Raw genomic sequence first — 14,193 nt, forward strand, 5'->3', positions numbered from 1 at the left:
GACTATCATGTTCTGCCTTGAAGTGGGTTCTGCTATGATAAACTATTAAGACCATTACGTACATCTGAAACATGTTTTATGTTAGAACTTCTTTTTGTCTTTGGCTCTGTTTCTCCACTTTCGTATACATCGTGTCATGTTTTCTATATTTTGGCAACGTAATGTTTTCAGGTATCTTTCCTTGTGACGCGTGTCGCTTAATCTGAAGGTTACTTAAAAGTAAAGTGTATTTCACCCCCTCGTACTTACCACAATATTAAACTGGGCATAATTTCCTACAACGTAAGGACATTGCCCATTCTTTCATATCATTCGCTTTGCTGTCTGTAACTTTAGTGCTTTCTCAACCTTTTCTCATGCTTACTACTAAGAGCGTTCACAACAATAACTGTCATGTTTATAAAACTGCGAATATTTACGAGAGGAACAGGAAGAATTTGTGGCACAAAAAGAAAAATTCAGACATCAAACATGCACATACTTTTATTTCTAAAGTAACAATATTGCTCTCATATGATAAACCTGTGGGCACAGCTGCAAAAAATTTGTACCTTAACATTTAAGTTCTTACAAAAAAAACTGCCCACTCTACTTTTCATGCCAAGATATTTGGTTCGAATGCAGTAGGATATTTGTGCTGTTCCACAGTTTGCTACTGCACTGTGGTGTCCAGCTTACACGATTAAATGAAAAATATGTATTTTTGACGGAGATATAATCGAACATAATTTTTGAATTAATTACAGACTAAAATTCTTAGCTTTCTTACAGTTGGCAAACTTCACTTATTTCGCTCCTCCTTTCAATGGAGATTAAAAGTTACATTTTGAGTAAGTTGTCAAATCTTCTAGTAAAATTTGTTTGAAAAGTGAGCACAATATGAAATAAACTGGAGGAATTAAAAAAAACAGTTTCTATACGCTGCATACGTACCAAAACAGTAAGGCAGTTAATACGAGTTATATGAGCGTCAATAATAGACGCTGGTAAATGCTGCAGAGGGGCAGTGTAATATTACACTCGTGTATCACAGTTTCGACACAGTTAAAAAACAACTAATACTGACACTTAGATACAAAAATGAAATAGTTAGCACACCGAACTGACAACAACGAGGTGGATTTAATTACATGCTAACTGATTTGAGGAATATACGGAGTCAGAGATCTACTCATATTAACAAAATAACAGTAGGAACTAATTGTGTGTAGATCTTAGAACACGATACAAAATTCCAGTCATGGTAAGATAAAGGCATCAAACGCGGACAATGAGAAATACTTTTTGTATCAATAAAAACATCATAAGCGCACATATAATTATCAACTGACAAAATACTGTGAAACACCCACAGAAAAGTACAATACCACTGAAAAATAAGTACACGTGAAAGTTTAGAAGCAGCTATCGTTGGCCCAATTTTAAATCGCACTCTTTTTGTATTTTATTACTAAAAGTATTGGTAACGTTAGATATAAAAATAAATGCCACCCTGTGGGGTGACGTCAGCAGCACCCTTGGAGAACTTGGAACTGAGCATCGGCGGGCCGGCGTACGCCGGCACCTGGTCGGCAGAAGCGGCGGCGGCGGCGGCGACTAGCCGAGGCCCACGTCCAGCGACATCATCACCAGGAAGCCCGCCATGGCGCCCCACGACGCTAGCTTGCCGTTGCCACTGCAACACGGATCACCATTTCTGCTTACTCCAAAGGCTGCGTCCACTGTTATCTCAGATCAACATATTAAAAGCCGAACATAATAAATTTCCTTTGGAGAGACAGGCTTCCATCTACAAAACAATAAGGATTTAGAAATCATGACTCGTGCGAAATTCAACTTGTCCTTTTCTCGCATGTTATCCCGCGAATCCTGGACGAAAGGGAAGAAGCACACTCCATATTCTTAGGTTGCCAGAAAGTTGTGGACACAGTGCATCACTGTAGACTGTTAAAAAAGGTCCGAGTATACGACACAGGATCTCAGGTATACTGAGGTGATAAAAGTCATGTGATACCTCCTAATATCTTGTCTGCCCTCCTTTCGCCCAGCGTATTGCAGCAACTCGACGTAGCAGGTACTCAACAGCTCGTTGGAGCTGCAGAAATATTGAGCCATGCTGCCTGTAGAGCCTTCATAATTGCGAAATTGTTAACAGTGCAGGATTTTGTGCACGAACTGATCTCTCGATTATGTCCTATAAATCGGGATTCATGAAGGGCTATATGGGTGGCCAAACTATTCGCTCGAACTGTCCAGAATGTACTTAAAGCCAATCGTGATAGGTTCATTAAGTTCATGAATGGCTGCAAATGGTCTTCAACTAGCCGAAAACAACCATTTAGTCAATGGGTGTCACTGGACCAAAGAACATAGCCCACATCAGTATGGAGCCACCAACAGCATGCACAGTAACTTGTTGACAGTTTGCGTCAACGGCTTCGTGCGGTCTGCGCCACTTTCGTAGCCTACTATCAGTTGTTACCAACTGGAATCGGGGCTCACCTGACCAGACCACAGTTTTCCAGTCGTCTAGCGCCCAATCCATATGGTCACGAGCCCAGGACAGGCGTTGCAGGCGATGTCGTGCTGTTAGCAAAGGAACTAGCGTCGGTCGTCTGCTGCCGTAGCCTATTAACGCCAAATTTTGCCGCACTGTCCTCACGGGAACGTTCGTACTACGTCCCACACTCATTTTTAGGGTTATTTCACGCAGTGTTGCTTGTCGTTTAGCACTGACAACTCTACGCAACTGCCGCTGCCACTGCGTTGTCCGCGATGAGAGGTAATGTCTGTAATTTGGTATTTTCGGCACAATTTTGATACTGTGGATCTCGCAGTTCCCAAATATAATGTCCCGTGCGTCTAGCTCCACTTACTATTCCGCGTTCGAAGTCTGAATTCCCGTTTTGCGGCCATAATCACATCAGAAACCTTTTCACATAAATCACCTGAGTAAAAATGACAGCTTCGCCAATACTTGGCCCTTTTATAGCTTTTGTACGCGACACTACAGCCGTAAGTATACGCGCATTTCGCCATCCCATGACTTTTGTTACCTCACTGTATGTGAATGGGTTTAAGACTTCTTCAGCGATAGAACCCAACACGTTGCTCTGGACGGCGAGTGTTCAAAAATGTCTCAAATGGCTCTGAGCACCATGGGACTTAACATCTGAGGTCATCAGTCCCCTAGAACTTAGAGCTACTTAAACCTAACTAAACTAAGGACATCACACACATCCACGTCCGAGGCAGTATTCGAACCTGCGACCGCTCGGCCACTTCGGCCGGCGGCGAGTGTTCATCGGAGACACAGGTATTGTCAAGAATGTCCCAAGGAAGTGTGATACGACCGCTCTTGTTCTCTCTACACAAAACAATCTGACGGATAGCGTGAACAGAGACTGTTCGTTGACGTCTTTGTGTGCCTGAAGGAGATAACAGGATGCTGGACAGAAATTCTACTTGGTGTGATGAAAGGAGGTTTCCTCTAAATGTGGAAAAATTATAGTTAATTCAGGTGAATAGGAATAACAACACTGTAATTTTCGAACTCAATTTAGTGGTGTGCTGCGAAAACTGAGTTTCCACCAGCATACAGAATGTTCAAATAACTTAGGGGAATGCAGCTGGGCGACGTCTTCAAATGCACAAATGCAGCAAGAAGATTAATAAGCAACGGGAGACGTCGCATTACTTTTTTTTTGACAAGGGAGGGACCAAGATTCTATGTAGAATTTCAGCAAAAACCTCCATCTCTATTCACATTATCACTTGCTAATTTCAAATTTCAACAGCTTCCTTAGTAACACTATCGTAATAGCTCAAGTGCATACCACGAGCTCCATAGGACGACCGATGCTAAGGCAATGTTCTGCAGTAGCAGATCTGCTGAGCTGTTGCAAGCGCGTGTGACACTCCATACAGCGGTCCCCTTAGTTATAAATGGTCTGACTAATACATGACTTGCCAAAAATGCAAGGAAAGCGATAACACCCACCTTACGGAAACCAAGACCATTCTTTACGGATCCTAAATGGCCCTAACCTCAGATACTGGCTGAAAAACATAGTTTACATCATATTTACGCAAAATGTGACCAGTCCTGTTGGAAATGCTTCCTGCGTAAGACAAAAACGTACCAGACTTTGATGTCACCTCGCTATTATCATCACTCACCCGGTGTACGGTTGGTCGATGGAGCAACGCACAACACATGTCTGATCTATCTTTCGCTATATCCATTCTAACGAAGGGTGAGGGTAACTCATCTGACAAGTTTTCAGGACCTGAAATGACGTGTGATCCGTGAACCAAGGTACAAAGTACCCGGCTGAGCCGGATGGTGACAACTATCAGCCTACAGATATCAGTCAGTGTTTGCTGGCTTCGTATCACCGGCATGTCGTAAGGTGCTATGAAACTTCTTCCTGATCAACACATCAAGCAAGAGAAGGCAGCCATCCTTTTGCATCCCCATCGTGAAACGATTATTCGGATGGACTGAAATCAATTTAACCGTTTAAATACTTTCTACAATGAGGCCAAACAACAAAATTATCTTTAATGCCGACGACTCAAAGGCACGTTCCTCGTAGTCTTTCATAAACAAATTAGCAATAATAGGTGAAACCGGGCTTCCCATTGCAACCCTATCTGTCTGTCCAGAGTACTGGCCACTGAATTAAAAGTAAGTGGAAATCAACGATACGACGTCGTCCGGGTGTTTTTCCGTAAGTTACTTTAACACTTTATTCGCCATAAAAATTAGGTCTTCACACTGTTTACCTCTACGGGAAAGACATACATCGTTACTTTCGGAGACTGGATAAACACCGCAATGGTAGTGTAAGATTTCAATGTGAATTCGCGTTTTTGTTGAGTTGTCGTAATCAAAATGTACTTCAAAAGCTGTGCATCACTTTAATCTCCTGTCGCGAGTAGCATTAATCAACGCACTCGTTCAGCTCTTGTTCGAGGAAGGATCCGTTACACTCGCCGAGATTGTTTGAGTGCGTGTGCGCGCACGCGTGTGAGAAAGACAACGTAAAAGGTTCAGCAGTCTTCAACGCGAAGATACTGCAGTGCTGCACTACATACGGCTCTACTGCAAACGATTGCCCTTGTCTTCCTCTGACCCGGATCCACAATGCAACATTACTTTTTCACACTGATAAATGACTGTTCGGGATGAAAGAATCTGTAAGTGACAGACAATTCTAGTAGTAGTAGTAGCAGTAGTAGTATGACACTCATTTAGTAATCGTATGCTTGGTGTCTTCATTCTTTATCCTGTTACTACCACTGTTTTCCAACCTGTTCTTCAATACATTATTACCATTGTACGCAACGATTTTTCTTTTTTTTCTATTGTCTTCTGCATTCTCGTCTGCAATTTACTTGGTCGTCTGCAAACACTATGCTTCCTACTCCTACTTTGTCATTTCTTCCCATAACGTGAAAATAGGCGTCACCATAGCCCACTAACAAGAAATCAACACCGAATGTTCAACGTGCATGTCGGCGTGCTAACGACAGGGACGTAGAAATTATGTCACCGGCTGGTATGACACGTAACTCACTCCCTCTTGCTAATTCGCACCCATCACCTACATTCTAGTATCCGTAGGAAATAGAACCACGAAAGTGAAACTATACCCACTGAGGTATTATTCTATAAATAGAGGCAATGGAATGGAGAGCGGCGCTCACTGCACATTCCCTAGAGTCGCGTTGACATCTGAATTTAATTACTTTCTTTTGGAGTGTCCGTACTGTAATTTGGAATTCCGCATTCTGCGTGTCTCTACTTCACCAATTAACACTGCTGATTAATACCAGTCCTACGAAAAGTGATTACCCCCTCGCAGTTTTAATATGCCTCAATGTAAGGGTCTCGCGTTATTTTCAAAAATAAGTAAAATTATAATGAAGTAGTGGGATCCTTTGACGTCTACAGTGCTTTACTAGGCATAGGCATCTTGTAGGCGGTATGCTCTTAGCTTTCCTTGATTAGACAGTCACAGAACACAAGGGTTTGCGTGAAGTTCTGAACCATATTAAACTTAATTTTTTATATTGGTATTCACAAATTTATACGGGTGAACGTCACAAGTGCCAATAAAAAAATTTAGAACTAACGGGAGATCGAATCCCAGACGTTTTATTTTGTTATCTTACGCTTAAAATGCATAATCATCAAGACACGAAAGAAAAAGTTTTAAGGCGGAAATTTAACTTTTCAGAATTGATTGTCGATTTGAAAATCTTTAGAACTTATAATAAAAAAGTTTTACTACGAACTGCCTCGGTGGCTGAGTGGATGTACCCGAAAAAACGAACACCTATATCTTTCCGAGCCAGCTCTGACTTCCTTTATTTTATTATGGTGATCGTTTCTCCCAATTTTGGTCGGCGTCAATAAAATATTTTCGCTTTCGGAAGAGGAAGGTGGTGATTGAAATTTCGTGATAAAATTCCGCAGCAACGAAAACCGCCTTTGTTTAAAAATCCTGTATCATTTCAGTGACTCTCTCCTCTATTTCGCAACAATACAAAACTTTTTCGATGTACTCCGTCAATCCTATCTAGTAAGATTCCCACACCGTGCAGCAGTATTCTATAAGAGGACGGACAAGTGTAGTGTACGCAGTCTCTTTAGTAGATCTGTTACATTTTCCAAGTGTCCTGCGAATAAAATCAGTGTATTCTTTCCAATTTAAGATAATCGTAATTGTAATTCCTAGGTATTTAGTTGGACTTACGGCCTTTACATTTGACTGATTTATCGTGTAATCGAAGTTTAACGGATTCCTTTTAGCACTCATGAGGATGACCTCACACTTTTCGTTATTTAGGGTCAACTGCCAATTTTCACACCATTCAGATATATTTTCTAAAATGTTTTGATATTTCTTTTGATCTTCTCATGAGTTTACTAGACGATAAAAGACAGCATCATCTGCAAACACGCTAAGACGGCTGCTTAGATTGTCTCCCAAATCGCTTATATAGATAAGGAACTGCTTCTGTGTCTAGGTCTGGGTCAGAACCACAAGGATAAACACTTTAGTCAAAACAACTACTCATGAATCAAGAGCAATGTTGGCAAAGTTAATGAAAGTTTCCTTTCTTCTGGTTTGTGTTGACCACCTGCTTACCTTCTTTTCTACTAGAGTACTATCGTCAGCTGCTTAAAGACGAGAACTACCGCAAGTGTAATTCAGCGTGAGTAGCTTGATCAACATGATCCTTCGGTTTTGTTGAAATTTAGGTTGCAATCGGAATACCTTACCACCCAATTTGGGGAGCTTTTTTCATAAGCCATTTTCTCTAATTGCCCATACCTATGAGCAATTATAAATTGGTGGTGATCTTGGAATGGGTCACAAAATGGAATTAGACCGCGTAAAAGAAGCTCAAATAAAACAATTTTAGTGTGTTTATTAATAAACTAAATATAAATTATTCTTTTACGAAACCATGTGTAATATTCAAAAGCCAGTCTCCTGCCTAATAATGTTCGTTTTACCAGAGGCTCTTGATTAACATACAACACTTTTTCAATATTCTCAAAGGATTCATCATATCTTAGTCCAAATCTGTTACTCGAGAAATCGCAGCATGCATCTCTGTTACATACAGCATAAACAGATTAATTATCCTGATACGTTCTCACTGTACTCGCCTATCACTGTTATGCTTGAGCTCGTCTTCAGACTGGCACTCTTGACTGCCGCAGTCACCAGAGTGCGTAACCTCATGTAATGCTTCCACACTGCTGCTGGTTTTAGATTTCCACAGTCTTTTGACATTTTTAAACAAGGCTCTTTAGTTTCAATTCCAAGTACAAAATTAATTCAATAAACTAATAATTCAGGTAACCCAAGTTTTATACAACACGGGGTGCAGAGGGTATCTGTGTACAAGTTTGTCACAACACCCCATACACACACACACACACACACACACACACACACACACACACACACACACACCAGGAAAGTATGTGGATGTTGGAAATTTTTCATTACCGGTAATATAAGTAGAAAGAGTTACACAGATTCTGCAGAACTGACACGTCTTCGAAAAAAACTTATTTTAATCCGTCGTGGTGAGTGCTTTGTTTGCAGATGGGAATTCCAGACACACTTAAGGAACACTGTGGACGTGGACTCACGCCTCCCTCCCTCCCACCCACCTGCCCCCCCCCCCCCCCACACACACACACACACCTTCTGGCACAGATGGTCTAATCTGAAACGTGCCCGTGCCGCCTTGGTGATTTCTACGGGAAACATGGAACCCATAGATCTGCAACCAAGGCACCAGGCTTTGGCACCACAAAGCAAACTGAGTGTTCACATTAGGTGGCGAGTAGTTAGTTCTCCAAGGGGTAACATTACGTGTTTTCTTTATTAACTTTTAGTTACAGATAGACAGCAGTAAAGAAAACGAAGAAAAAAGGACTAGTGTAGTCCAAGTGTCTGAAGAAGCACCCCATAGGGCTTAGCCTCCTCAGGTGGACGGGATACAAGCATTCCGCAGGAGATAGCACATCTCGTGCCCGCTACGTGGGGAATGTGAGTCCTAATGCTGCGGAGAATCATAGGAACTGTCTGGTCTGCAGCCAACGAGAGAGAAATTTCCGAAGTGCTGAAGGCTACAGCGAAGAAGCGAATGTTTGATTCGCAGGCTTGCATGAGAAGTTCGTCGATAAACAACATGGTTTTATATTTTCTCTAGCTCGAGAAAGTCTGCTAAAAGTTGTGGAATGTAGGAGGAATGAGGGCTTCCCTGGTCTAAACTTGAAGGAAAAGGACACCCTAGGGCGAGAAGGGAGCCATCAACTACGAGAAATGTGTTAACGCAGTAGACCCTCGCAAGCGACTACCTATACCACCCAACAATCTACTTCCCAAGTAGCAACAGTTGACATGAGACCTGAAACCCAACCAGCGTGCCACTATAATTTCATCTCACCCTAGTAAGTCTCAGTTTTATATAGGTAATAAATCGCACAATTATAGCAATTCAGAAAGTTATGTTCGCTTTATACCTTTTTCCAAATTACAGCGATTCAAAAAGGTGTGTTTGCCTTTATAACTATTTAAAACTACGGTGTGTACCTCAAGCGCCTCCCAACCTTCATCTAGACTACATAATCGCAAATTAAGACTTGAACAAACTGGGTCGGTAGTCGAGCATCCTCGTTCAGGAAGACGAAAGTCTGGTATTACAGGAGAGAATATTAATGTTGTAGCGCAATGTTTTGTGCAATTATATACTGCATATCAAAGGAATGCGTCAAGGAACATGCCCACAAACGATTCAGAAAATGCTAAAACTGAGCTTATACAAGCCTACTTTACTTCAAGTGCTACATGAAAATGACCCAGACAGGCTTATGGAATACTGAGAGTTGTACACAATCCGACACGAAGCCTATCCCAAGTTTTACAAGAGCATTCTTCGAAGCAACTTCTAAGGCGAAGCGCAGAGTGTATTCTAGGATTGCCGGCCGGAGTGCCCGAGCGGTTCTAGGCGCTACAGTCTGGAAGCGCGCGACCGCAACGCTCGCAGGTTCGAATCCTGCCTCGGGCATGGATGTGTGTGATGTCCTCAGGTTAGTTAGGTTTAGGTAGTTCTAAGTTCTAAGGGACTGATGACATCAGAAGTTAAGTCCCATAGTGCTCAGTGCCATTTGAACCACCTTCTAGGATTCTACAATAGAGACAGAGTTTAACTCTGCTGGCGTGAGCGTATGGGCAGGTATTCTCAGCGGTGAGCTGACTGCGCTTTATTTTTTGAACGGTACTGTCCATTCCGTAAATTACTAAATATATCTGACGAAGTGTTGTTAGAACTAGAAAATAGTCCAATATTTGAACATCTGCAGCCAGCTAAGGAGAAACTGATATGGCAACAAGATGGAGTACCCTCACCTTGTGGAGTTATTATGGGAGAATTTCTAAATAAAAATTTTGATGAATGGAATGGCAGACGGAGTACTAATTAAACACGTCCACGGTTTCGATATATCACACCCAGTCTGGAGTTTAAAAAAAAAGGAGGTTTGTGTTAAGACTAAAAAAACTGAGCATATTTAGGGCAAATCCAATAGAAATTTGAAATCTACTGATCCGGAAGACTTGCGAATAATTTGTAAATCACTGTTCAAAATACGCAGTGCTTGCTTAGAACAGCATCCAAATCACCTTCTTCAGTATCTTCTGTATTTTCAATGAAAGTTATGTTGTTGTTGTTGTTGTTGTTGTTGTTGTCGTGGTCTTCCGTCCAGAGACTGGTTTGATGCAGCTCTCCATGCTACGCTATCCTGTGCAAGCTTCTTCATCTCCCAGTACCTACTGCAACTTACATCCTTCTGAATCTGTTTAGTGTATTCATCTCTTGGTCTCCCTCTACGATTTTTCCCTACACGCTGCCCTCCAATACTAAATTGGCGATCCTTTGATGTCTCAGAATATGCCCTACCAACTGATCCCTTCTTCTAGTCACGTTGTGCCACAAATTTCTCTTCTCCCCAATTCTATTCAGTACTTCCTCATTAGTTATGTGATCTACCCATCTAATCTTCAGCATTCTTCTGTAGCACCACTATTCGAAAGCTTCTATTCTCTTTTTGTCTAAACTATTTATCGTCCACGTTTCACTTCCATACATGGCTACACTCCATACAAATACTTTCAGAAACGACTTCCTGACATTTAAATCTATACTCGATGTTAACAAATTTTTCTTCTTCAGAAACACTTTCCTTGCCATTGCCAGTCTACATTTTATGTCCTCTCTACTTCGACCATCATCAGTTATTTTGCTCCCCAAATAGCAAAACTCCTTTACTACTTTCAGTGTCCCATTTGCTAATCTAATTCCCTCAGTACAACCGACTTAATTCGACTACATTCCATTATCCTGCTTTTGCTTTTGTTGATGTACATCTTATATCTTCCTTTCAAGTCACTGTCCATTCCGTTCAGCTGCTCTTCCAGGTCCTTTGCTGTCTCTGACAGAATTACAATTTCATCGGCTAACCTCAAAGTTTTTATTTCTTCTCCGTGGATTTTAATTCCTACTCCGAATTTTTCTTTTGTTTCTTTTACTGCTTGCTCAATATACAGACTGAATAACATCGGGGAAAGGCTACAACCCTGTCTCACTCCCTTCCCAACCACTGCTTCCCTTACAAGCCCGCATGCCATCTGGTTTCTGTACAATTTGTAAATAGCCTTTCGCTCCCTGTATTTTACCCCTGCCACCTTCAGAATTTGAAAGACAGTATTCCAATCCACATCGTCAAAAGCTTTCTCTAAGTCTACAAATGCTAGAAACGTAGGTTTGCCTTTCCTTAATCTATTTTCTAAGATAAGTCGTAGGGTCAGTATTGCCTCGCGTGTTCCATCATTTTTAAGGAATCCAAACTGATCTTACTCGAGGTCGGCTTCTACCAGTTTTTCCATTCGTCTGTAAAGAATTCATGTTAGTATTTTGCAGCCGTGGCTTATTAAACTGATAATTAGGTACTTTTCACATCTGATGAACGTTCTATGTTGAAAACAAATTTGCATTTTCATTTGTTTAGTACTATTTCAACAAAGGCATTTTTGACATCTGACTTACGGCCCACACTCTACACCTGCGCAATTTCATAAATAAATCATTAGTTTTTTCAAAAAAAAAAAAAAATAAAATGGTTCAAATGGCTCTGAGCACTATGGGACTTAACATCTATGGTCATCAGTCCCCTAGAACTTAGAACTACTTAAACCTAACTAACCTAAGGACAGCACACAACACCCAGCCATCATGAGGCAGAGAAAATCCCTGACCCCGCCGGGAATCGAACCCGGGAACCCGGGAGTTTTTTCCAAATCCGGGTTGGTAGTTTACGTGTTATTAAAGCCCACTGAATGATAAGTAAGAGTTTTGGTTTGTTACATTTGGATAGGCGCATCCCCTCGCTTGAAGACTGTCGCGAACAGTGGCTTCGCTCTCGAACCGCCAGCGACAAGTGGCCTACGGCAGAGCACAGTGCCAGATGAGCGGCTGCTGCGTGGGTCCCGTTAAAGCTGCGAGCATTACCGCGAATGGGAGCAGCCGGTGCGACGGTGCGTCGCGCACGCCTAACAAGTTGCGTGAGGCCGCCTCGGCACGCGGGCCGCCTCGCAACAACTGCATTAACCTGCGCGTACAGCGACCGCCGGCTTCTGGGAATCATCTGGGTGCGGCGCAGAGCGGGCACGCACTTTGGTGCGCGGGCATAGCCAGCGCAGCGCACTCACTTCCCGTTTCCTCGGCGCTCTGACGTACCGCCTACAGCGACGTCAATACAGATTCGGCACTGGTTCAGTGGCAGCAGCACATGGAAGCAGTTGACAACACAATGTGTTCCCTGATGAATGGTAAATACAGTCGGTTACAAAGTAACACACGTGGCACTGTAACTCCGCAATGGTAAGAAAGCGTTCTATGGAAATGAAACTGTCGAAGTAGAAACATAAATGTTTTGCCTTATAATGTAAACGTTATTTTTGCTCCTTGCTGTTTCAGGTACACCACCACGGATAATCACCGTGATACCCCATTACGAAAACAAAAATGGCTCTGAGCACTATGGGACTTAACATCTATGGTCATCAGTCCCCTAGAACTTAGAACTACTTAAACCTAACTAACCTAAGGACATCACACACATCCATGCCCGAGGAAGGATTCGAACCTGCGACCGTAGCAGTCGCGCGGTTCCGGACTGAGCGCCTAGAACCGCTAGACCACCGCGGCCGGCTTACGAAAACATATAGGACGCGAATTCACGTACAAATTAGGAGATAATTGACCAAATGTTGCTAATCTACGTCCACCACAATGAATGTAAATAATGTACTCCGATGCTCCGGAGACTTCGGCATGGGGCCTGCAGCATCGAAGATCACTGACGTTCACGGAGATGGTGCTGCCACCACAACAGAAGGGAACAGACATCTCACTGAGGAAATCACCCAGGTTGACATGTACAATTACATGCACAAAAATATCTGTGTGGTTCGAAACTAGTCAACTGACCCTAAATAATGGAAACTGTGAGATCATCCACATGAGTGCTAAAAGGACTCCATTAAACTTCGGTTACACTATAAATCAATCAAATACGAGGGCCGTAAAAATTCAACTATATAGCTAGCATTAAACTGGAACGAAAGCGCAGAAAATGTTGTGGAGAAGGCGAACCAAAGACTGCGTTTTATTGGCACAACACTTAGAAGATGCAACAGATCGACTGAAGAGACTGCCTACACTACATCTGTCTGTCCTCTTTAGGAGTACTCTTGTTCTCTTTTGGAGTTCAATCCAGGAAATTCAAAGAAGAGCAGCGCGCTTTGTACAATCGAGAAATGGGGAGATAGTGTAATGGACACTGTACAGGATTTGGGGGGTGGGGTGGGGGGGAATCATTAAAGCAAAGGCGTTTTTCGTCACGACGCTATCTTCTCACGAAATTTCAATCTTAATTTTCTGCTCCGAATGCGATAATATTTTGTTGACTACGGCCTGGATAGGGAGACACGATCATCATAATCAAAGATGGTAAATCAGAGCTCGCACGGAACGACATCGGTCTTCGTTTTTTCCACGCGCTGTTCAAGAGTGGAAGAACAGAGAATTATTGTGGTTCGACGAACCCTCTGCTTGGTACTTAAGTGTGACTTGCAGAGTAGTAATATAGTTGTCGATGTATAAGAATCCGTATTAACGATGATGCAATAATTAGGATAAAGACAAGAAAGCGCCACACGGTTCTTGATAAGGGAAGTAGTACAAGTCGGGAAAAGCCTATGCGATGAAACTTTGCTGTTTCATTTTGATTCGGTGAGCAAAAGATTATAGATTGATTGGATACATTCGCAGTCTCCATGTTGTAAGGACGACGATTTCCTAGGTGACGCCACAAATACAAAGCGACAGTTTTTTCTTTTCACTATTACAAAAAAATGACTTCCACGAATGTGGAACTATTATAATCCGAGAACATTGTTCGTGTGGTATCCGTAACGACACAAACCATCGCCTCACAGATGCTGCATTATGGCAGGGTGCACTGACATGTTGATACACATGAACATTGTTTCCAAACTGTTCCTTTACTGCACCCAGCACACAACGCTGTAAAATGCG

The 14,193-nt window shown here is 42.3% G+C and overlaps 1 protein-coding gene across 3 annotated transcripts in view; it reads right to left on the bottom strand.

Annotated features, from left to right (window-relative positions):
- Positions 1–465: 465 nt before the first annotated feature.
- LOC126174778 (zinc transporter ZIP11) overlaps positions 466–14,193 on the bottom strand; it is a 422,454-nt gene continuing 408,726 nt past the window's right edge. For all 3 annotated transcript variants that reach the window (XM_049921123.1, XM_049921122.1, XM_049921124.1), the window contains one exon: positions 466–1,675. In XM_049921123.1, coding sequence (XP_049777080.1) covers positions 1,597–1,675 — 79 coding nt within the window. In that variant the 3' untranslated portion in view covers positions 466–1,596. The remainder of the gene's footprint in view (positions 1,676–14,193) is intronic.

This window comes from Schistocerca cancellata, chromosome 3 (assembly GCF_023864275.1).
Source record: "Schistocerca cancellata isolate TAMUIC-IGC-003103 chromosome 3, iqSchCanc2.1, whole genome shotgun sequence".
Taxonomy (NCBI): Eukaryota; Metazoa; Arthropoda; class Insecta; order Orthoptera; family Acrididae; genus Schistocerca; species Schistocerca cancellata.